The sequence below is a fragment of the Heteronotia binoei genome, chromosome 2 (assembly GCF_032191835.1).
Source record: "Heteronotia binoei isolate CCM8104 ecotype False Entrance Well chromosome 2, APGP_CSIRO_Hbin_v1, whole genome shotgun sequence".
Lineage (NCBI taxonomy): Eukaryota > Metazoa > Chordata > Lepidosauria > Squamata > Gekkonidae > Heteronotia > Heteronotia binoei.
This window is the reverse complement of record NC_083224.1, coordinates 160495463-160522079: the sequence shown is the minus strand read 5'-3', so window position 1 is coordinate 160522079 and position 26617 is coordinate 160495463. Positions and strand designations below refer to the sequence as shown.

The window sequence follows — 26617 nt, the reverse complement described above, 5'->3', positions numbered from 1 at the left end:
TATTTTATATCACATATTTTAAATAGTCTGATTGACAAGCTAAGCATTTTGTTAGAAACTTCACCAGCAGAAGTTTGCCCAATAAAATAACTTGCTTCACTACTTTAGCATTGTGAACAACATAACATCAATTTTGTGTATCTAACAGCTGTTTATCAGCCAATGAGATATGACCAGAGAAAGGATCACTGTCCAAATGAGAAGTTATTTTAGAAGTTTCTTTGGATAAGGCAAGAATGAAAGCAGCCAAATAGTATCAAAGCAAACTTATACCTCCACTGAAGCCACCTGAAGAGATTTCTTCTTCAAACACATCGGAGAACCCTTTCCCTGCATTCAGCTTTGTGAGTCGACCTTCAATAAACTGCAATTAAAAGTTATCAAAACTATGATGTCTTTGATAGGAATCCACATTTTTAAACTTCCTAATTTATTGTGTGCTACAAAAAAGAAATGACAGACATACAGCAAAGCACCATTACTATTTGAACATAATGTTCTAAAACCTGTCACATTCACTCTTTGACTTGTCTCCACATTCTTTTTCTGTCCCTTACTTCTAGCTCAACATGAGCACAGCCTAACTACAAGATTATCAGTTCACATGACAAATGCAATTAAAGATCTACAATAATATTCCACACACATTCCAATTGTGAAGGAACTTTGGGCTAACTATACCACATCAACAACCTTCACCTTTCTCACTCTCAATGAAACCCCCAAATCCATTGTCATTTTGGTTATATCATCATTTGGAGTCTTTTAAATCCACCATTTTCTTCCCTTTGGTAAGATGACAAATATCATAAAACTTCATATTAATTCATAAGCATTTTAAATATTAGTTTATGGTCAAATTTAAGAAAGCATTGGAAGCAACCAGTAGGAATTCTACTCCATCTAAAAAGGGAGCTCATAAGCTACATCGCAATGTTTCTGTATTAGCTGAATCGACATACACCAAAATTCATATTAAAACAAGCAATGATGGGAAATATGACAGAAGAAAAGCATTGCCACATCGTATTTAAACATAGAGTGGCTTCATGTGTTGCAAACAGGAAAGCCAACAGCAAGTTTGCAGCTTGACTTCCTTTTTCCAGTACAGCATACCAAGCAAAAACCCTGTAGGCTTCTCTTTGGTGGCTCTGTTTGGAGGCTTCTAGGCAACCTGAAAAGCAGGCACAGGGAATATGCTCTATTTCCCTTTTTGATTTCACATGTGAGCAGCATTTGTCGGTGAAAGAATATTTATCATTCTAAAGAACAGAACTATAACCCAAATATTAAACCTGGTCAGTGAGTTATGACTCTTGAAAGCTCATATGCCAATAATTCGTAGGTTTTTTAAGGTGCTAAATCAAATCTAAATAATTCTTCATAAGTTCCCAACATAAATGATTCTTCACAGGATTCCAACTTGTTCTAAGAATAGTTTATGGGGAAAGTCTGTCAAGCAGGACAACAGAGCAGGGCCACTCAGAGACAAGGGTGATTTCCCTGCATCCCATGAAGCTATGCAAGTTTAAAGAAACACAGGACTTCAGTTTTTGTTTTGTTTTTTTAAAGATGAAAGAACTATCAAGCCCAATGAGAACTGATCATGTTCACTTGTACATCTGTTAAAGAGAAATGGGAACAAAGCAGGGAAGAGGAAATGGGCTGCTTAATTTTGTAAGATCTTACAATATACTGGAAGGGGATATTTATCTCTCTCTCTTCTGCCTGCAGTTCTTCTACATAACATAGAAAACATGCTACTCCCTCCTTTTTATCCTCTATGGCAATGGCAGAGATACAACCAGGGATTTTTTTTTTTTGGAAAAAGCCCAGCAGAAACTCATTGGCATGTTAAGCCGCACCCTGATGTCACCATTAAGAACATAAGAGAGGCCTTGTTGGATCAGGCCAATGGCCCATCCAGTTCAACACTCTGAGTCACACAGTGGCCAAAAAAGCAAGTGCTATCAGGAGGTCCACCAGTGGGGCTAGAAGCCCTCCCACTGTACCCCCCCCCCCCCCATAAGCACCAAGAATACAGAGCATCACTGCTCCGGACAGAGAGTTCCATCAATATGCTGTGGCTAGTAGCCACTGATGGACCTCTGCTCCATATGCTTATCCAATCCTTTCTTGAAGCTGTCTATGCTTGTAGCCGCCACCACCTCCTGTGGCAGTTTCGCACAGGCTGTTTTTGCAGAAAAAGCCCAGCAGGAATTCATTTGCATATGATGCCAAGCCAGCTGGAACTGCATTCCAGTGCATTCCTGCTCAACAAAAACCCTGGGTACTACATTGCCAGTTATTGCCAAACATCTCTCTGCAGCTTTGAAAATTCAAAATACTTACAAACTGAGTATTATTTGGGAATTTTAATGCCTACTTTTAATTTTGTTTTAATTTACTTAGTTTTAATTCACAAGGTTCCTTTATCTGATTGTTCAGATAAATTGTCCAGCCTGGGAGTCTTATTTTTATTTTTCTTAAATTAGAATTTTTCTTAAACTAGAATGTTGTCCTGCCTAATATAGACATGTCTGCTAATATATAATAACTTAACACTCTACTCCTAATATTTGGAAGCCAGGTAGCACCTCCCCATAGCCTTTTCCTGCCCTCCTTATGTCTTCTTACCACCAGCCAAAATACATTTAACTGCCCCCCTCAGCCTTCAGCTTTCCCCTCCTTGGCAGCCTCTCCTCAGAAAAAGTTTAGCCAAGTTGCAAAGCTGTGCACTGGCCACTAGGCCTGCCCAGTTGTGTGGATTTTAAGTCACCATTAGGCCTGGCCTCAGCAAATCATTCATCAAGATGGGAGTAGGGGCACCAGGACCTTTTCCATGGATGTTCTGACTTACATTTCCTACCCTTTCCTCTCCTTTGCTTTATAGAAGCCAAGTCTTGGGACTATATGCCTTTCTTCCTTTCCTATCTATTCTAAACTTATTTTATTGCTTTAAAAACATAAAATATTTCAAACACATTTATTTATTTATTTATTTATTTATCTGGGATTTATATCCCGCCCTTCCCATCGAGTGGCTCAGGGCGGCTTACAACATATATAAAACTAACATAAAAGTATAAAATTACACTTTAAATTAACAATTCACAATATATAATTAAAATAAAACATTTGTTATAACTATACATAATTAAAACAGCCATAATTAAAACATCAAATCAGGCCACTAAAAACCCAGAAAAAGGGAGGCGACAGACAGAACAGATTTTGCTACAAACCTGAAGGAATTCCCAGAAATACTGACATTGTTGAGTTGCCTAGTAACCCCCCAAAATGATCCCTGGAATCTAAGTGATCTTAAAGTTACAGGCATTGTTTTTATAATTCTGGGGAGTTTTAAATCCTTTTTTGAAGGGGAGAGTTAGATTTCAGATTTTTCTGCAAACCTGAAATTATTTCAGGTTTGTAGATCCCTTCTGTCTGTCCCTGCCTCTATTTTGCATATTTTAAAAATCTTCATGATATGGCCTGGTTGGAATTAGATATAAAGATGTTCCATTAATATGCCAAACTGTACAATTAGATATACAAACTGAGTTATAAATTATGCATTTTACGTTTTAAAAACAACACAATAAATTTAGGGATAATAGAAAAGAAAGAGAAGCATATATTTCCACTTCTCCCAGAAAAAAACAAACACTATTTTCCCACATACCTTCAATATTTCCATAAGGCTTATACACATGGCATAAAAGTCAGAGACAGCACCTATTTGCTTAGAGTGCTAGAACTACAAAGGAAAAGAATATAATGCAGCCTCCCAAAGAAGCAACAATATTTGTTAGAAGTCTTAAGTTAAAGAAGTAAAACTAAATGTCTTCCATATCCCATTCCAATCCCAGACACTAACATTTTTAGAATGCTTTCAAGGAGCGATCTGTTTTTGTCAGGACTAGGTAGCCCAAGTATGAGATAAAAACAGAAAATATTGGACTGACTATGCTTTTTTCAACATGAATTACTACTAAATCATGGTTCACTGACACAGTACACAGGAGCCAACAGAAATTAATTATTTGGCTGACTGTCATACACTATCACAGATTATCCAAACAGACCTGTCAGTGGCAATCTGATGTTTGTCAATGAAAAGACTGATGACATGAAACAAACTGCTCTATAAATATGAACAATTGTGTGTGTGTGATATTTGATAAATGCAGAGACAGCAGTAGCAGCAAAGCACGTACTATCATAGGTGATTATTTCCTCTCCTTTTCAGCTCACACTCTTCCCACTCCATTCTAGCTGGCTCTTTTCCAAAAAGGCCTGGTTCATGGTCAGACTGCTGTATGGGATCACTAGATTATTTCACAGCAAGTATGAGATAAAGCACCTTTAGCTACCACTGTGCAGAAAACATTCTTTGAACTACAAGACATTATCTGTTTGCGGAAAGTTAAAGAATTCATCCCTTGCTATAAAACCCACAGATGATTTATGAATAGCCTCACCATTAGGCAAAATCACACAGACCCAAACTGAACTGTTAAGCTTTTGTTTTCTGTGAAAGATTAAATTAAAAGAGGACTTCAATACAAATGGAGGTCCTGTTGAAGTGAGAGGGGGCACTGAACAGCAACAGTGAGTTGTGTATATATATGGTCTCAGTCGCCCTAACTGTGAGAAATAATTCTGCAAGTGGGTATGTTACATGTTGAATCCTGTGAATCTGCTCTGCTAATGGCAGGATCTTTCCACAGCTCATGCATCATGGGAAGTCACTGCCTTTTGGAGAACCAATGTGAAGGATCCAACTGTTAGTTTTCCCTTTTAATTTTTTTCATGTGTGCTCCATTAACTTCTAGATTGTGAAACTTTATTATGGGACTGACCAGTCTTGGCACATGATCACTCTCTGGAAAATTTGCTCTTAGTGGCTTTGAAGCAGTGCTTTTTGAGCTATATCTGAATTGGGATATGGAGCTGTTCCTGGCAGCTTATATAACAGAAGACATCCAGCAAAAGAACAGCATCAGTTGTCCCATATGTGTGACCTAATGAGTATCGGTGACAGACTATCAGAAGATAAATAGATCAGATGAGTTAATTATACCTATAATATATTATTATACTCCTTTTATTTTTGAATCATCTGATCTTTATTCTGTTCTTCCTCCAGCATACAAGGTCCTTTCCCCCTTTTTTTATCCTCACAAGAACTCCACGACACTGAGTGAGAAATGAGAGAGACCCCTGCATTGGAGCCAACAAAGATATCCTTGTGCTTCTCCCCCCTTTCCTAATCATACATTTTTGCAATCCTTCCCATGTCTGTGTAGGTGAGCTTTGATGAGAGCTGGGAAGCTGAGAGTTCACAGGTGATTTAACTATTTGTGTGGAATATCCAATCTTATCCAAAGCCTTCTATTTCCTAGTTAATATAATGGTGCTATAACTTTTTGTGAAGACCATATATTTGGAAGTCATAAGTTTTCCAAAACAATGATAATGAAAACTACTTTCTACTAATCTATCTAGTGTTCTGGTATAGTCTTTTCAGTTATTTTTACATAATATATTTTCTAAAAATATATTTCTCCATTGAATTTACAGCAAAGTTTTCAGTTCACCCCTTTTCAGGTTCAAGCAACCTTGAACGGAGACCAATTACAAACAAGCATTCTTGGAGAAGAGGCAGCTGGATAGAGGTGAATCAGGAGGAATGATGCAAAATACGAACTGAAACAGCAACAGTACATTGGCTTAATTTTTTTTTAAATCCTTCTTTGCCTCTTACAAGATAGTATTATTTCTACTGTATACCATCTAATTAGCAGCAGCCATATTTCACTTGCTTGGCATAAATGTCTATATCCACCAGTTAATCTCAGAGGGAGAACCTTGTCATTTTTCTTATGAGCACTGCCCACTAACCTGCACATTTCACTTCTCTATCATGGCAGTATATCTTCAAAGAGAACTAGCAGCTCCACTAAGTGTGACTTCCTCTGCCTAAGATGTTAGTTGTTTTAATCGAAGATTTGTTTACCTTTTTGTCATGTAGTTTAGTTGCAATGTTCATGCAGGGTATCTTGGCCATACTTACACTATTTTGCTTTCACCACTTCCTTAAGAGCAACCCTTTAAGGGTCAGTTTCCTTCAAAGAGGAGAGGACCAGGTCTTATGGCACTTTGGTCAATATTCATTCACATGCTCCAAAGAAATGGATGACAATTGACACTGGACACTGGCAGTATTGTGTCCAGTGCAGAACTGGGGCAGGCCTCTGAGACCAGGAAGCTAGAAGCACACCTGGCTTTTTGTGCCAAGCTTCTGCTCAAGCATCTAGGATAGGCAGTTCACAGAGTTGCAAATTTAATATTTGAGATGGGGGTGGGGGGAGAAAACAAAATGAATACTGTATCTTTCAAAAATCATGTTATGGAAAGTTAGAAGAAGTTACGCACATAGGGAGTCACTGATCCGTCAATATATGTTTATTCCCCAGTGTAATACCAACTTGCATCCTCTGTGAATGCTTGATCATGCTACTCAAATGTTCAATGTTGAGACCTATTGCCTCCATCTGCTTTCAGCCCCTTTGTTGTCTCTCCAGTGTAAAATTTTAGACTGAAAACTCCTCAGAGTAAGGACCAATCGTCATGTACTTTGTAAAGTACCATGCACGGTGATAGCACTATATATGCATTTAATCTAAATAGACAACTTTTGGCTATTGTGCAAACCACCAAAAAATCCACATAATGGGACCCGCTAAGGCTGTAATTTAGGATTCTGCAAACCCAAGGGAAAATACCTATTTGAGAGAGGCAAAGTCCTCCAAATATATTTTGAGCAATATCAGTGCATATGCAGATGAGGGGAGAGACAGGCAGAAGTTTAGGTTGCCATAGTGATGAAGTGTAACACTGATGCTAGTCATTGGCACCATGAGAAGGAGGCCCAGGTAACGGAAGCAGCAGGAGTGGGATGGTAAACAGTCCTTCCTCTTTCCTTCAAGGGTCTCCACTTAGTAATACTACTAACAGTATTTTAATAGTGAATACAGGATTACCCTCAGGTTCAAGCAACCTTGAACGGAGACCAATTACAAACAAGCATTCTTGGAGAAGAGGCAGCTGGATAGAGGTGAATTCAGTAGAGCAACTGAAAAGAGACTTCTGAATACAAGATGAAGACACAAATATAAATTTTGCTTACATTTGATTACTCAAGCAAAATCTTTTCAGATATATGTAACAAAGCATATTTCATAAAAATGCTTCATAGAAACCTTATATCTATTCTTAAACATGCATATCCAATGCACTTTAGAAGAGAATGAAAACCTGCAAGTTCTACAGTACCTGTTTAAAAAGCTGAAGATTCACCGCAGTTTCCAAAAACTGTTTTGTAGCACTGGAACGATGCCTGACAAAACTTTCTTCACAGAAAGTTACAGGTTCTCCCTAAATTGAGAGAAAATGAAGAATTAGGAATTGAGACTCAAAGCAGCCTGCATCACTCTCCACCTCCTCCATTGCATCCTTACAACAGCTTTGTAAAACGGATTAGACTGAAAGAAACCTACCAGTCCATGGTCATTCAGTGAGCAGCACAGCAGAATAGGGATTCATTCCTGGGTCTCTCAGATCTTAGCCCCACACTATGCCACACCACTCTAGTCACCCACCTCACCACAGCCAGTGATGATCCTCCTACTGTCTTATTTTTGCCAATAATTTTCTACATAACCATGTTACTGTTAATAATATGAATTAATATTTTTTAAGCCATCTGGGCACTTGTTGAATCCCCAGTACAGGAAGAACTAAAAAACATCAGAAGAAGTAATTTTGTGTTGAGAACAGACTGGCTATGGTTCTTATTTATATACCAGGGGTGGCCAATGGTAGCTCTCCAGATGTTTTTTGCCTACAACTCCCATCAGCCCCAGCCACTGGCCATGCTAGCTGGGGCTGATGGGAGTTGTAGGCAAAAAACATCTGGAGAGCTACCGTTGGCCACCCCTGCTATATATAATTGTTAACTTTTAAATGCAAGGAAAACCAAAACTTCCAAAAGGATTTTAGTATAGTTTCAAAGTCTCTGGAAAGTTTATAGTAATCTCATTGCATCTACTAAATTTTGCAGTTTTTTTTAAACCATCTAACAATTTTACAATGTTTATGATGGAGCATAGAGGAATTTTATGTTGATAGTGGATGCATGTTCTAATAGCCCTTTTAGTATTGATTTACATCATCCTTTCAAAGTATGTTCGATCAAGCCCTAGTAGGGATTCTGAGCCGAAGAGTACACCACTAATACTCAGACCACAAAAATCTATGGCCAAACAAGATAGCTGTTCTTTATAACAACAGTTGCTATAGAATCGTATCCCTCCCCAACTTCTTTTAATGGACTGCTGGGCACAGCAGGAGCCATTCCATTTAAGCTGCATTCACATTTTAAGCAAGCTCCTTAACATAATTGTAAATAACTCTGATGCATTGTCTCAGATGGAATGATTGTCTTCAGCAAGAAGCATTAGCTAAACCTACACAATTCTATCAAAAACAAAACCAATTCAGGGCTAACAGAGGAAATATCATTGTTCCTTAAAAGAATAGGGCTAGAATCATTTCTTCCATTCTAATAATAATAATAATATCTTTTTTTTGTAAAACAAATGGGCATAGATGAGAGGAGGACTGAAAGGATAGATTCCTGAAAGCTCCATGTTAGAGGCAAATAATATTATTTAAGCTAGCAGACTAGCCTTTTTAATTGAGAGAAAAGGGGCATTTTTGTCAATTCTTCCCTACGCTGTTCATAAGGGATCCCCTGATCACAGGAACTTTTGGCACTTTGTTTGTGTGTGGGAAGAGTGAACTGTGGGATATCAAAAAGGTAACGAAGTCCCAGTTGGAAAGCTCCTATCCCTTGTGGTACTTTGTGTCCAATGCTCCATATTTTCAGCTGCTTCCCAAGGAAGCCACAATGATCATTAGTTAGTACAACCACTTCCAAGGGTGATCCAGGTATACAGAGAAACTGGAAAACTCAACGTGGAAAAGTTGTCTAAAATGGATCATAAAAGTACTTCATTAAATAAGTCATAAGCTATTTTTCTGATTTTCAAAATGTAAAGGACTGTTAAATCAGGGATAAAGGAAGCTGGAGGAGGAAACCTGGGGGGTTGGGGAGAACAGTGTTAAGATTCAGTACTCTTCTGAAATGCAGGCAGACAGATAACAAATGGAGACGCAACTTTACCCTTCCCATCCTTGCTTTGCCTCTCTGTGTTAGCAAGCTAATCCAAAAACTATTAAGTCTACTGAAGTTTTGCAGTCAAGGTCAAAAGATGTGGTCAGAGGAAGATGGTAGAACCATGACCACATATATTAATAACAAAACTTATCAAGAAAATAAGCACAGAAAACTACTTGCTAATTTGTGAACCGTCTTGGACGGAAAATAAACATTAAGCTTGATAAATGCATAATTCTTCATGATAAAGCATGAAGGAAAAAATCAACTGTAATACATTAAACAAACCACCTTGCTTAAAAAACATATATCATTAGAAGATTATAAAGTATATAAACAGCTACCTTGATTTATACAAAACTTAAAAAAAAAGTCTGGCATGCTCTCAGAAAGTTAGCCAAGAAAAAGATAAAGCCAAGAAAAAGATACTGAAGCTTTTGCGCAAAAAAGAGAAAGAGAAAACCACCCACATTTTTGAAAAAGTCATAAGATTGCTCACAAAAAGGTTTTACTCACAACTTGACAAAAAAGAAATTAAAAGCTAAAGATCTAATTGTCTTTCTGTCCTAAGTGCTGAGCATCTTCCACAGCATTCATTTCCATATTTATAACAACAAAAACAGCTACCATTTAGAGCAAAATAAAGATTTGGCTTAAGCAGACTTGTCATTCGTTAGGGGTTCTAAGAGACAATTTCAAAAGTAAGCAAGCATACTGGGGGTAGCGATATCAAACAATATAGTAGTGCAGAGGTTAACAAATCCCAGAGGCCAGGAAATTTCATTGTGGCGTCTAGTATTTTCCACAATTATTTTATAATGAGGTTTTGATAACAATGCTTTTTTTATATTATAGCTTGAATAAAATTATGAGAAACTGTGAAGGACACAGTGATAGGCTTTGTGATAGCAATAGTGAGAAACTGTTGACATTAAAATACAAAAACCTGAAGGCTGAAAAATGAGCCTGGTTCTAATTTTCGGGCTGGCTCCTAGAACCAAAGAATATTTGCCAAAGTCTGTAACAGTATGTTGAAGCTTGAGTCAAAAATGTAATTATTACTAAATAACTATATTAATATTTGTCTGCATCCATATATTTTTTCTTTTGTTGTTACACACATGCACACACTGCTAACAGTTTAACAGACTGGAGAGGGATGGTAGCTCTTTGGTAGAGCATTTGCTTGGTAAGCAGAAGGTCCCAGGTTCAATCCCTGGCATCTCCAAAAAAGGGTCCAGGCAAATTGGTGTGAAAAATTTCAGCTTGAGATCCTGGAGAGCCACTGCCAGTCTGAATAGACAATACTGACTCTGATGGACCAAGGGCTTGATTCAGTATAAGGCAGCTTCATATGTTCAGACAAGCAGATGTTACTTTTAAAAATTCTTATTCTTCAAGTGAACAAATATATTAGAAACTGCAAATATGAAGAAGAGTTACATTTATAGCCTGCCCTTCACTTGGGAGTCTCAGAGTGGTTTACAATTTTTGTCCCTTCCTCTTTGCACAACAGACACCCTGTGAAGTAAGTGAGAGAGCTCTTTCAAGAACTGCTCTTGAGAGAACACCTCTGAGAGAACTGTGGCTGATCCAAGATCATCCAGCCAGCTGCAAGTGGAGGAGTGGGGAAATCAAACTTGGTTCTCCAGATTAAAGTCCACCACTCTTAATCACTATACCAAGCTGGCTCTCAATAGTAAACAGGCTATGAAAGTAAATAGGCTGCTACAATCTTTACACTTTTATTACAAAATCACTGTTGTCTGCAGTAACGCCGCATAACTAAATCTGTAATTTTTAATCAAGTCAAATATATATTTTTGCCAGAACCTGTGCTCATCTTGTTCTCATTTGGGAAAGACTTCCCAACCATGGGCTACAGAGAAGCATTTGTGCCTGGGTGGAGGGGGTGGGGAGCAAGGATGATTTGGGGCAACTGGGCCCAGCATCAGCTGTCAGTCAATCAGCTCTCAAGCAGCTTCCTGCAGACCACACGTCAGCCCATCACATATGCCTTCCCCATAGCAAAGAATATATTTACTATGTATGTTTATTTACACTGCTAAAAAGAACAGAACCATCATAACTGGCTGCTGCCATTTGACATTGGCTGGAGAACAGGTTGTGCTTTGTAGGTTCTCTGCATGACCAAAAGGGGAGTCCCCTTAAAGGGCTCTGGGGTGGGGCACAGGACAGCAAATCTTGGGGCTGGCCACACCTGCCAGGAGGATGGTGGTAGCGAGGAATAACAGCTCCCACAGCTTCCAGCCCTAATACCAGCACTCCACCCATGATTAACCCAACAGGCAGGTTGGGGAAGGTGCCGACAGCAGTTGAGCTGCACCCACTGGTCCTAGTATATGCTGTGCTAAGACCTGAGGAATGTGTAATCAGGTCCTCACAGGTGCGTCTGTGTCATCCTTCTCCGTGCCCCATGGGCTGGTCCCAACTCCAGGCACAAGTCTATAGGTTTCTTGACTCTGCTGGTTTAACCCACTAGCATCTTCTTAGTTGTGTGAGTGTATATTTCTTGATTTGTCATAGACATTCTGAGCATTCTGAGCTTTCATTACCATAGAATTAAATAGTTTCCAGTCATACCAAAAAAGGTTTGACTCTCTTTACTTTCAGCTTCTTTTTCACTAAGCCACTCATTTATGAGAAGTTTCTTTTTCTGAAATCATGTGAGATCATGCTCGACATTCTGAACAACCTTTTATTATATAAAATGCAGAACAATACTACTTTATATAAAAGGCTGAGCTGATTACACTGCTCCTCACTGGTTCAGGAATGTTTGCGTTGGGTCTGAGGAGCCATTCAGGATCCAGTCTGGGGTACCCTCTCCATGACTTTTTCAAGGCACAATCATCTATGATAGTGAGAAATTTTGTCTCTTTAAGCCAAATTGAGAATGCATTTACTAAATTAATGTGAGGGTAAACTCACCCTTATTTCAATATTTCCAACTTTGGTCCACCTCCTATTTTTCTATATTCATCTCAAGATCATCCTCAGAGTTCTGGCCAGTTAGGTAATAGTACAGCCAGTTTTCTGTTTTTTAATAGGCCTGATATCTCCACTCATAGTGTTTTTGTGAGAAAGAGTAATCACGACTCCATACCCTCTTTTGCATAAAGTGCAACAGCACACACAATACATCTTTCCCTGTATTTTCTATAGCGTTTATATTCCAGGATACCTGTATTCCATTGATTTTTCCCATTCTAACACGTTTCTGAAATGCCACTCATTTAATACCATGCATACCAGCTCCTCCATCTTGTTTTATTTGCACATAAAACTTTGATGAAGACTTATATAACAATTTAAACTTAATCATGAAGGGAAATGGATGGCAAATGTAGACCATAAGAAAGGGGGAAAGACAATCAACAAAAAACAAATTAACTGTGGAAAATTAAATAGAATAAAACAGCTGTGGATCAGTAATGCTCTGACCTGGATAACCCAGACTAGCCTGATCTCATCAGAAGCTACACAGGGTTGGGCCTGGTCAGTATTTGGATGGGAGACCACTAAGATGTACCAGGGTCACTATACAGAAGCAGGCAATGGCAAACCACCTCTTGCCTTGAAAACCCTACAGGGTCACCATAAGTCAGCTGCAACTTGACAGCAAAAGGGGAAAAAAGATCACTATAGGTAGAGTATTAAAATAAACAAATCTAGACCACAGGATAATTAATTAGACATATCAAAATAAATGAAGATGATTGTTATTAAAAAAATGAAAATGAAAGATGCATCTGCAGCAGAAATAAAACAATGACCAGAAAGATGGCAAGATCAGGTAGCCAAACACCTGGTGGCCAATATGGCATGCTCAGGTGATGAAACCTTCTACCTTCTGATCAACTGAGCTACCTCAGAATCATCATGACAGGTGGATGGCAGGCATGTGGTGTGGCATCTCTTTAAATAAATGCATATAACCATGACTGAGTCAACTAGTGCAACCTGTGCTGCCCATGAGAGAATCTGATGGCACTTCTAAGCAGACCAAGCCTGATAATACAGCCCAGCTGTAGTATATTACAAAGCATACAATTGAAAGATAATACCTACGAACATCCATCTTTCCCTCACTGCACTATATACTAAAATCTCTCCTCATTTTCCAATGTCTTGTGTTTTCACATCCTGAAATTAAAATGGCTGTTATTTCCAGGGAATACTTCTGATAAGAGGAAATACCTGCTCCCTTTTTGTGCACAGATCATGTTCATGTCAAGTTTTTTTGATTTTATGAGCAGCAAACTGTTTTAATTTCTATTGAATATCACAATAAAACCTTTTTATCTTCTTTCACATGGATCATGTATTCTTTACTCAGCATGTATCATGCAAAATCCTAAACATGATTCAAAGGAATTCTAAGATTCAGAATATCTTTGTTGGATATTAAAAGGGTTGGCCTACCAGGAATTTTAGTGTATTAGTTGGAACCATTCCATTATCTTTCACTATTTTCCTATATCTTTCCATTATCTTTCACCATTCCATTAACTTTCACTATTATCTTTTATTGTATAATTTACTGTATTTGATGTTGTTAGCCGCCCTGAGCCTGCCTCGGCGGGGAGGGCGGGATATAAATAAAATGTTGATTGATTGATTGACTATATAACGTACAGTTGTTTATTTTATTCTATTTACAGTCCACCCTTTCTGTAAACAATCAACAGTTAAAACCAGATTAAAATATATAAAATTTAAAATGGCCACAAAATGCCAAGAGAGTCTTCTACTGATGACGCTCCTCTGAGATAGAAACCTAGAAAGATGGGACATTGTGGCTAAGGACAAGGTATGCTTAAAGCGTCGTTGTCATCATCATCATCATCAAAAATCTACAAGCATTCATCACAGACATGCATAGGAATCTTCTTTGTTATTGCACCTCCAATCCAATTCAGAAGTGGATTTATGACTTTCAGCCTTGTTCAAGAGAGAAGTAGTTCCAAAGGGTGGCTGCAACAGGTGTCATTTCTGTACACACAACTAGATGTGGGCATTCTAGAGTTGCAAATTATTGTTGTATACTTACAGTTGTGACAACTTGTATTTGCTTATTGTCCAGGCCAACTGCTTTTGTGATTTTATTTATTAAACCTTATTTCTGATTTAACTCTATCTGGATTTTCACTATCCCTTCCAAGTTTGTAAAAGAACTTCGAAAGCATCAGCAGATCTAGCCATTTGTGCACATCATTGCCAGACTGGGGGATACTCCTTATGACTCCTCAGCCCAAGATCAAATCAAAGCTTATGAATGTTATTAGATACAGCCCCACAGTTGAATACTCAAGTGTTTGAGGCTTACAGCAACCTTCAGCACTTCACATGACATACCACATGGGAATCTCCCTGAGAAAACCTGATCTTGCTATTGCTAGACACATTTTAGTAATGTCCAAGTTAGACTTGTTGCCTTGCGTTATAGGTAGACTAAGCATTCAGAAACTTCACCTTATTCAGAATGCAGCAGTGAAGGTATTAATGGGTATTCACAAATCTGATCACATCTTGTCAGCCCTTAAAGCTCTTTTACCAGCTTCTTCAAATACCTAAACAATCTTGTATTAGATCACCATCATACTTTATGGTCTTCTGCTGAGGCCCTATTTTAGGTTTTCCAATCTCCAGAACAGGGGGTGGGGGGGCAGCAACTAAAAACTGGGGATTCCCCACGATGCATTAAAACTTTAAAATACCTTCCTCACATATATTTATCAGGCATCTATTTCATTTTCCATTAGACACTAGTTAAAAATGTGTTCATAATGAGGCATGGGATTTTAGAACTCTTTTTATACCGATTGCACATTCCTTTTAAATCTTTTTACTATAACTGTGAATGTTACAGATTGTTTCACATTCTGGTTGAAAGCTTCCTTGAAGGCCTACATTAGACGTAAAGTGGTTTTTTAAATGTTTTAATAAAATGAATAAATTATACAATCATAAGCATATTATCTCCTCCCCCTAGAAATAAGGCAAATAACAATCTCCCAAAATTATATGCCATGGTGACCATTAATATACAAGACATTTAAATACAGTAGCAGAACTGGAGCAAAACAGCACCAATTAAAAACAATCTTAGTCGAAACTCTCTCACTCAGAATGGGATTGAAAAGTAAACAAAGATACTATTATTTGTCTATCTGTCTGCAGTAGCATCATAATGTTCTCAGCAATAGACTTGGGAGAATCCTGGAGATTTGGGGGGGTGAGGGAGCTTGGGAAGGGGGCAGAGCTAAGCTAGGATGAGATACCATACAGTCTGCCCTCCAAAACTGCTGACATTTTCTCAGGGAAACTGGTCTCTGTTGTCTGGAGATGACTTGGAATTCTGAGAACGAACTTGAGGTCCCACCTGGAAATTGGCAAGCTTAGTTAATGGCTTCATAAAGGTGATGGTGGGGACAAAGCATCTACTGCCTCACTCTGCTCATCACTGACCAGGAGCAAAAGGAGTTAACTTTCCTTCCCTCCTTGAGCTCCAGGCATCTTTAATGACAGTACAGCAAGTAATGGATGTTCTATGGAGCTTCTCAAACTCTCACAACACATAGATAGGGATGATAGGCAAGTGGAGATCAAGGGTGAGAGGCTTAGCGGAGAAGTAAGAGTGGTGGCACAACTGAAGGCCTCAGGCTGTGCTCCTTGTTAAATTGCCACTGACTCATCCAAAACACAGACTTGTTGAGGCAGCAAGTCTTGGATTTGGGCTGTTAGTGTGCTGTGTTCCTGTGATGTAATTAGCACTCCAGCAGCTGAGGAAACAAAGTTTTCAGCAATAGAATATATACAGTTCAGCACTGGTGAGCAAGGGGGAAGTTGTAAATTTGACTGAGGCTAAAACCTTGCACTGAGGGAAAGCTGAAAGGCAGAGGCACTTAAGGGGAGGGAGCAGGCAATGAGCTGAAGAACAGCAACCTGAAGGATGTTTTTGCTCCTTGAGTTGAACCAAACAACTAGCTCTTTGATTGCAAATAGATAACAAGTTATTTCTCAGCTTGTGGTTATTTCTATGATAAAAAAAGAAACAGCACTGTTTGCTTCTCTTACAAGTGATGTGGTGCACGAAAGACCATTTAAAATGATGAAATAATCATGGGTTTATCAAGATAATGTCATCATAACAGATTGTATAAAGCCTGATATCATATCATATATATCACTCAATAAAATAGGAAGTAATAACTAAATGTGTGAATTACCCAAGTGGAAAACACTGAGTTCAGCCCAGTGCCAACATAATGCTATCTGTCTGAAAAAACATAATTTACAGGTTGGAAGCCAGCCCCTGAAAAACAACACAACCCCCTTTCCTTCTTACCTTTGAGTGACTTCGTCCCCCTTCTCTTAACCATGGTTTAGTGTTACATCTGGCCTGGGCACCTAGGTATTATGACAGCTCTGTGGTGTCTGATCTGTTGTGGCTGCATCAGTGCACAAATCATCACCTCATGTGGCAGTTAATGAGCTCACCAAAAGTTTTTTCTCATAATTGTTGACTATGGTGCTCAGAGCATTTTCCTTTCCATATCTAACAATAATTGAGGCCTGGCTGCACACACACTTCTCAGAGCACACAAAGAGAGTTTCATAACTGTAGTGATATTGTGCTCCTCATGCATGCATTAAGAACATTTTAGTCAACAGAAAAATCAAAAACAAGAAAATAAATGTCTGAATTGCAATAAATGGGGAAGCTTACAGGCTTGTATCTTAGTGCATCTCGGTAGGATCCAAATAATGTTGCCTGTGCCCTCAGGAAGGCCCTGGCTACTCCATCACCCGTAGCTGTGGATTGCTTCTTCAGTTTATTTTTCAAGGCCGAGACCTGCGTGACAGAGAGGAACAGTTAAATTAACACCTCAGAAATTGGTACAAGGAGGTATGAACTCAATCAGCAGGCAAACCACAGTGTCTGTAGGTCAGCCAAAAATTCATCCTCTTCCTTGATAGCTTATCTTTTTAACTGCAAAGAACACCTGCTGGTCTGTTAATTGAAATGAAAGCAGGGGATGATAGTAAAGTGCTAATGCAAATTGGTTTACGCACTCTTTTTTTCCAAGGCCTCTTGACATAAATAAGCTTTAATTATTTTACAGTAAACTGCTCGTAAGCCACTTTTCCTGCCAGTTCCTTGCAATCATAACATGCACCTACTTGTCTATGAGGGAGCCAAGCAGGTATCTTTCATTTCTGCTACAGAAGCTCAGAGTGAAGCCTCATTTGAGGCTCAGCTTAGGGTAGTCCAGAAATTCACAAGACTTAAATTGCTTGGAGCAGGAGGGGGAAAAGCTTTTCCCTTGTATGATGAGCCATAGGAAAGCCTAGCTATAAACCTCCTGGATTGGCTTTCCTAGATGATGGTCACCACATTTTATCTCTTGACTACTGAATGAAAAGGTAACTGCTGTTTGTCTTTATAGAAAAGCCATTTATTTTTAATATAATGTGGGGACAGATCGCAAATGTCCTGGATTAAACTAATTTGTCCCAGTGGTCATATTGCAAAAATATACTATGTGTACAATCCCTTCTATATGTTTTCTATTGCTCCATTAGCACATTTTTTTTAAAAAGTCACAGAGTTGGTAAAAGCAGACAAAAGGCAATGAAAATGACCAAGTGGAATACCTTACTTATCAAGAAAAGCTGAAGTATTTGAATTTTTTTAATTTAAAAAAATCAAAAGACATAGCAGAAAGATTTATAATTAGGGTTATACTATGAATATTGTGATTACAGATATTTTTGTGTAATTTTAGAACTCAGGGTCACCCATGACAAGGAAATAGATTGGCAGTGGGTTCAGGGAGCAAAAGAAAGTATTTTGTCACAGAACTCATAATTCATTTATAAACTATATGGACTGCAGAGATAGTGACTGGCTTAGATTTCTTTTAAAATGTTAGCTTAATCCTCTGAATTTGTCTATGAGTGGCTGTTAGTCATGATGGATATGTAAAACACTATGTTTAGAGGCAATATATCTTTGAATATCAAATGCTAAGTATAAACTAGGGAATACTAACACAATGCTGGACAAAGGGGACCTTTGGTTTGCCCTCAGCAGGAACAATTCTTGATTTTTCGAACTCTTTAATATCAGTTACAATGTTTTGTTGTTTTTGTGCTAGCATTTGTCTGAAGCATGTATCTAGAGAAACAGTGATGTCTATTTGGGATTCTTATCCTAGGGAAATTTCATTTACACCCATTCTTAATGAATATGGCATCAGCTGGATGAAATAATCCATTTCCCTAGCACTACCTCATTTTCTGGACTAATGCTAACTTGACTCATATGATAAGTAATATTTGAAACATAACCCCATTTAGATTGCACACCTGCTGAAAAACACTATTATATTCCAAGGCATTCATTTTTTCAAAAGACTTTGAAATCAATTCTAGTATAATAGCATCTAGCAAACCAATAATTTGGGAACTACCTTGATGAGAGGGGGGGGGTGATATTGAATGCCAAGCCCACATAAGTACAAATGTGTTCTAGACAGAAGTTGTCTTTGTTCTTCGACTGAATTTCAAAAAGTAGGGATGTGCCCAGGACCCAGACATTTTAGTCCGCTTTGTTCATTACAACTTGTGTTTGGATTATTTAATATCATTATGATACTCGTTCAGAGTCATTGTACTTAGATAACACTGACATATGTCTTGAAGGAAAATAAATTCCCACACATAATGTTTGTTGTCTCCCTTAGCAACTGTGATGAAGTTCTCAGAGACTGTAGCTGTCACCTAAGTTATCCTCCCTCCCAAATTCCATGCATATAAAGCCTTACTATAACAGAGGAAATTAAAATTTTTATTTGAATGTGAGGAAAAAATGCTTCCAGCAGCCAAGCTCTGTAGCATATCTCCACTGTGAGGTAAGACTGAAGGGAGAGAAAACCAGGGTTTGCCTCACCTTGCCTTTGCATTCTCTCACATATATAGCTTTAAACATGATTGAGCAGATTTATGTATTATAGGGCTAATTTTAAATGTAGAAAGGATCCCCTCAGACCATGTCACTAATTGTTCGCCTCTCATCTAGCCGTACACTGACTGCTTCTTTTTTTTCAGCCAGTCAGGTAGGCCAGGGGTCCCCAACCCCCGTGCCATGGACCAGTACCGGTTCATGGCCTGTTAGCAACCAGGCCATGAGTTGTATAATTATTTGATTATATATTACAATGCAATAATAGAACTAAAGCGCACAATTGTATCATCCCAAAACCATTCCCCGCGCACTGGTCCGTGGAAAAACTGTCTTCCACAAAACTGGTCCCTGGTGCCAAAAAGGTTGGGGACCACTGAGGTAGGCAATCTATTGTAATGTAGAGCAGAAGAGAACACATGACGGGAAGCCTTTGGATCACCTCATAGTGCATGGCAGCCCTCCTCACATCACATAGTATGCCAGTAAAGACATTATCTTTTCCTCCAAAGTTACCAGGTGGCAATTTGGGGGCGGATGAACAACTTCTGCTGCTTTCATTCCCTGCCCTGGCCTCTCCCAGTGGCTACCAGTAAAGTATTTGCCAGCTTCTGCAATCATGCTGATACCTATGAATTCAGGCTTAGGAAATTCCTGGAAATTTTACAGAGGTGCTGGGGAGGGAAGGAAGTTCAGTGGGGATATGTCACAGAGTCCACCCTCCAAAACTGCCATTTCTTCCAGTGGAATGATATCTGTAGTCTAGAGATTCTAGGAGAATTTCTAGGAGAATTTCAGGCCCCACTTTGAGGTCAGTAACCAATAGTATCTGATAACTGGAATAGTTCTGGCAAAGAGTACTACTTCTTAGAATGAACTAGGAGTAAGGCCCATTGTGAAGAAAAATACAATGGGCTCTAGGAGGCTCTGGGTGAGTGCCCACCACTCTTACAGTCTTCCCACCCACCCAAGTGAAGGCACTGGCTCCCCCCTACCCCCGACCTCAAGGGGAGCTGACATCTGTCATCTGGAGAGCAGCTGTAAACTCCATCCCTCTCCTGGAGATTGGGAACAATGGTTCCCCAAGAGAAAAGGCCTCTCCCTCAGAGTTCATTCTATCATATGAGCCCACTATAGCCTAAATTGAATAGAAAGAGTGAAGAGTATTTGCAGGTGGAAAGGGGGTTATTATAGTGTCAGTCTGTTTATCTGCTGCTGTGGAACTGGTCCTCTCTGCTGTGAATGAACATTCCTTTTGTGTCTGTTGAAGAGAAGTAACTGCTACTATTTTGTCTCATGGACGTGTCTCTCATAGTTTACTGTTTGCTTTGCAACAGCGTTGTTTGTGTGTCCTGGACTTCGTACAATGGGTCCTGAGGAGAGGAAGTAATGATCAGTAAGCCCACAGGAGAACCTGTCAGCCGAGAACTGTGTCTTCCTCAGAAGTCAGTGGCCGTCTGGTGAGGTTCTCACCTGACAGGGCTGTCAGTGGGGGGGGGGGGGGGGAGAGCAGAATCAGTCAATGGCATGCCAGAGACAGAGTGCAAGCCAATTCTGCGTAGGCCACATCCAACCAATGAAAATCCTCAGATTTGCCACCACGGTAGGGCTTTTATTTATTATTGATGATGATAGTCCTTCCCAGATCTGTAGCCAACAATGTGACTGGAGAAAATGTGCACAGAAGCACTAATCGGGGCTAATAGTGTGTGGTGTGAACAAAGGCTGGTAGCAAACCTGTCAGAAATATATCTACTGAGACACTTTCTCCCCTTACTTCCCTGGCAAATGGAAATTCAGAGATGGCACACACACACACACAGAAACTGAAAATAGGGTGCAGCTGCAGATAACAGAATGCTTTCAGAAAAATGACCAGATCTCATCAAGTTGGCTTAGATCCAAAAGTCAGAAGAAAATCCACTTAGTTACCCTTCCAAGGTTAACAATAAATTCATACTGGATACTGATCAGCGACATTCTGAACACATGTCCTACTGAAAGCCTTTAATTGCCTCTATCCTAAAGTTCATGTATATATTTGAGTTATTCATAATATCCTATGGAAAAGAAATTATGAGCTTCTCACACTGTTCACTTCTTAGTGGTGAAACAGAAACAAGGAAAACACAATTCTTAAAAGAATATCTTATAGAGTGTTGTTTGTATTTGCTCCTCATGAAGACTCTGCTTGCCAACTTTATCTTTCAACACGCTGTGGGATAAGAATATATCATGTAGCAGCATCACTCAGATTTCAGGGATGGGATTAACTGGCATACTGGAGTGGCAAAACCCTCCATTGTGGACAGACTTATATAAGAAACTTGAGCATGCTAGCCTGCTGATGCACATGAGTTCTCTGTACACAGTAGGATGTAGCACATGTGGACCTGGATCCAGGAGAATGGCTGAAAGACATGGAAATTGTGGAACAGCAATACAAATAGGGGGGAAAGAAACCTAGTCAGCTTTTAGCATGAACTTAATTTGGGCAATTCATAATCTATTCTTTCACAAAATAACTGCAGCATTTGAATAAAAATTGAGTTAGTAGTTTGTTTTTTCCTGTATGTAATATACACAATAAGTTTGATGACATTATTTACCCACCTATGAACATGGCAATGCATCGCTAAAGATGACACTCATTTTAAAAGCTATGCAAGAATGAGAATCCTTGTTTCTTCACACATGTAGCCGTAGCTATTCTTGTCTACGATTACTGTAAGTGAAGTGTCAATCTAATTAACAACTAAACTCTGTATAATGCTAATGAGAACTGAACATGGCATTGGAGAAAAGACCAGCTCTACAGGTGATAAACCTTCACAGTAGTGACATTTTCCAGTGTAAAGTCACAGTTACTGTGATCTGATCAAAGAAAAAGACCCCCATTGGGTCCAATTATAACTATAGTTTTGAAAAAAAATATTGAGTTATGATGTTCATAATCTATGCAGAAAGGCCTTTCCATATAGGTCTTTTTCCTATAAGCTGTGATCTTTTCAATTTATATCTAAGCTCCATAGATCCAGATAAAAGTTTAGAGTCTGACTCATTTAGTTCACCAATATTCATTTAATTTTATTTTAAATCACAAAATGAAAAAAAAAAACAATTTAGTTTTTAAAAGTGATAAGAGCTCAAGGTTGCAAAACAAATTCTAGCTATTTTACTGTCCATGATCTAGAGTGTGTGTAAATTAAGTACACATGCACTATACATATTCTTTGAAAAAGCTAGAACAAGTACATTGTAGATAAACTAGAAACGGGTGAAGTTCTGTGAAAATGGGTGGGTGGATATTAACTGTATATCTCTTACTATCAAGGCAAATATGACTTTTATGTCAAAAAAGAGGATTTGGCAACTGTTCATTGTACACCTAATGACAAATTCCACTGAACTCAACAGAACTCACTTCCAAATAAACATGAATGGGACTGGGCCACAAACCAGTAATAACACTGTATTTCCTCTTCTTGCCCACCATCATCATTGCAACCACACATATGCCTGCTTCCTTTTATTACAATCAGAAGATCTGATACATGCCTGACACATATTAACTCTGGTAATCTCACACTAGTGTTGATCAGGAATAAGTGTTAGATAATGACTCCTCTAATCTAAACTGATCCTGACAAACCAAATGAGACTTGGGCCAATGCAACCACTTTGTTTGGCTTCATCTAAATGACAATGAAATGGACATAGAACAGGGGAGGCTGGAAGTGACTATTATTCAGGGGACACAACTAGTGAGGAGGGGGTGTGGCTCCTCACCCAAGGAACCCAGAACCTGTGCTGGCTGAGACCCTATTCCTGGCTATAGCAAGATGACAGGTGGTGGCTCAGGTGGTGTTAAAATATCCCAGTGAGAGGTGTGTGGTTCCACACCCTGACATGGATTGTGGCAGTGATGTGTGGTCTGTATCCCTTGGGCATGGAGCAGAACCACTAAGTAGCCAGATGGCAGTACTGTAGCAGGAGGACAGTTGGTGGCACAGGATTTAAAATGACCCTAGGAGGAGGGCATGGCTCCTCTCCTCAGGTGAGGACCCAACAGGATGGCTCAAAGCCATGAGTTTATCATGGACCCAAAACCCTGAAAAACATCAGTGGACACTGGGTGGCTTGGAGCAATGACTACTGCTTAATAACTACTGCTTAATGTTTAGATGCATATGACTGACATAACTTTTCTCCTTGTTACCCCTATACCTGTTCACTGCTTTATTTACTATTTATTATATGTCAATAAAGGCTACTACAACAATGACTACTGGGAAGAACATAAGAACATAAAAGAAGCCATGTTGGATCAGGCCAATGGCCCATCTAGTCCAACACTCTGTGTCACACAGTGGCAAAATTTTTTTATATATACACACACACTGTGGCTAATAGCCACTGATGGACCTCTGCTCCATATTTTTATCTAAACCCCTCTTGAAGGTGGCTATGCTTGTGGCCGCCACCACCTCCTGTGGCAGTGAATTCCACATGTTAATCACCCTTTGGGTGAAGAAGTACTTCCTTTTATCCATTTTAACCTGTCTGCTCAGCAATTTCATCGAATGCCCATGAGTTCTTGTATTGTGAGAAAGGGAGAAAGTACTCCTTTCTCTACTTTCTCCACACCATGCATTATTTTGTAAACCTCTATCATGTCACCCCGCAGTCGACGTTTCTCCAAGCTATAGAGTCCCAAGCGTTTCAACCTTTCTTCATAGGGAAAGTGTTCAGCCCTTTAATCATTCTAGTTGCCCTTTTCTGGACTTTCTCCAATGCTATAATATCCTTTTTGAGGTGCGGCGACCAGAACTGCACACAGTACTCCAAATGAGACAGCACCATCGATTTATACAGGGGCATTATGATACTGGCTGATTTGTTTTCAATTCCCTTCCTAATAATTCCAGGCATGGCGTTGGCCTTTTTTATTGCAAATGCACACTGTCTTGACATTTTCAGTGAGTTATCTACCACGACCCCAAGATCTCTCTCTTGGTCTGTCTCTGCCAGTTCACACCCCATCAACTTGTATTTGTAGCTGGGATTCTTGGCCCCAATGTGCATTACTTTGCACTTGGCCACATTAAACCGCATCTGCCACGTTGACGCCCACTCACCCAGCCTCAACAGATCCCTTTGGAGTTCCTCACAATCCTCTCTGGTTCTCACCACCCTGAACAATTTAGTGTCATCCGCAAACTTGGCCACTTCACTGCTCACTCCCAACTCTAAATAATTTATGAACAAGTTAAAGAGCATGGGACCCAGTACCGAGGACACACACAACTTGTGAGGAGGGGGGATAAAAAGATCCCAGAGGAAGTGTGTGGGTCCTAAGCTGAGGAACCCCACTGGCTTTGCCCCTCTGCCCGGCTGTAGCAGAGAGACAGGTCCCTCAGAGACCTGAAGCACAAACACTTCCTTCCCTATCTGCCTCTATTTGCCTGCTGCAAAGTGAAAGCATCTGGGTGTGAGCTGGGGGTCTGTATTCATTATGCTCACATAGAGCAGAATGGGAGCTCTCTGGCTAGGGGCCAGAGATGCCTATTAAGCTTTGGAGGGTTAAGATTGGTGTTTCTAGGGCTGTAGAAGTCCATCCCACTGTTGCCTTGACCAATGATTGATCAGTGCCAGCATGTCTGGTCAAGGAACCGCTCTGACAAATCAAATGAACCACCACAAAAATATGGCAGTTTGTGGGTGGTTTGTGAAAAGCACAATTGCCCAAATCACGTCTCACAAGCCAACAAACTGGCCTGGCTTGTCACAAAATTTGGATTGTATGTCAGTTCGTGCCCATTCCTAGTTGGGAGCTTAGAACATGAGAACATAAAAAGGTGAGGGGGGTAGTGTATGCAGTAACTGAAATTAATCCTCCACTATAAGTTAAGAGATATGTTCTCTGTTCCCTTTGTGTTTTTAACACAAACTGTTGCATGGTGGCTTGAATCACTAGCACAAGGAGATCCTACTTCCTGAATGTCAATTTTGGCCATGGTAAGGTCATTTTTTAAAAAAGAGGAATCAGGAAAGAACTGAAAATTGAAAACCCAGAAATACTTTTTTTAGTAAAAAAGAAATTAATCAGGCTTCATAGGTGAAACGGTAAAATTCTCTATTCTCTTTCAAATGTAAAATTGCTCAAAATGTACATACATAGGTTTTTAGATTTGTTAATACTTTAAGCACAGCAATAAAGTATTATCCCCTATTATAATTTGGAGTTTAAATGAAATGAAGAGGGAGACAGTTGAATGAAATCCTACAGCCTTGGCTCAATCTTTTGAATGCCCAAACTTACTTCTGGCTAAGTCTTGGCCTATATTGCATTCAATGGAAGGACACATTTGTAAAAGCATTCTTTCAAACAAATGTCACATTTCCTGCAAAATAACACACCAGAAACTTTAAAGGACGTGATCAGTGGCATCACTGCAGTGAACTATGTAAGGTGCTTTGAAACTTCCAATGGGCCAGAATGGAAAGAGAGGGGGAAACTGTGTATGTTGCCCAAAGCTCCCAGGGAGTAGGGAGAGGAACAAACTGACAGGACCACACAGAATTAGTCCTTAAGGTGTTTTTTTTTTAATACAAGTTTATGTCCTATCAAAATTGGTTACCAAAAGCTGTTTAAAACATCGTAAAACTGTTCATATTTAACCAACAGAATAAAAGTGAGGCTCAAATTACAGTGGAGCATTATCAAATTTAAAGAGCCCTGTGGTGCAAAGTGGTAAAGCTCCAGTACTGCAGTCCTAAACTCGACTCACGACCTGAGTTTGATCCCAGCGGAAGCTGGGTTCAGGTAGCCGGCTCCAGATTGACTCAGCCTTTCATCCTTCCAAGGTCGATAAAATGAGTACCCAGCTTGCTGGGGCGAAAGTGTAGATGACTGGGGAAGGCAATGGCAAACCACCCCATAAAAAGTCTGCTGTGAAAACGTTTCGAAAGCAACGTCACCCCAGAGTCAGAAATGACTGATGCTAGCACAAGGGACTACCTTTACCATTTTTTATTATCAAATTTAAATACTTTCAGAAGCCTGAGTAAAAAGAAGTTGTTTTCAACCAACAATTAATGACAACAGTGAGGGGATCTAATTTATGTGCAGTATGGAAGATATTCCACAAACGGGTCCTTTGGACTCTAACTGCCATTCACTCACCTAATAAGACAGGCCTTTATTGAAGATTTCTCTATAAAAAGGAAGCTTCATGTAGAGGTAGGCATTCCTTGCTTCTAGTTTGCATAAGGTTTTATGAAATCCAGTATTATGAATTGCGTTGGGACAAGTAGTACATTATGTGATCAGTTCTGTGGATCTTGGTAAAAAATTTATCTCACTAGACACCCATTCT

General features: G+C 39.4%; 1 protein-coding gene across 1 annotated transcript in view; it reads right to left on the bottom strand.

Annotated features, from left to right (window-relative positions):
- DENND1B (DENN domain containing 1B) overlaps positions 1-26617 on the bottom strand; it is a 272657-nt gene that overhangs the window by 35247 nt on the left and 210793 nt on the right. The window contains exons 14-16 of the mRNA XM_060232357.1: positions 17001-17126; positions 7342-7443; positions 274-364 (exon numbers count right to left, since the gene is read on the bottom strand). Of these exons, the coding sequence (XP_060088340.1) occupies positions 274-364; positions 7342-7443; positions 17001-17126 (319 nt within the window). The remainder of the gene's footprint in view (positions 1-273; positions 365-7341; positions 7444-17000; positions 17127-26617) is intronic.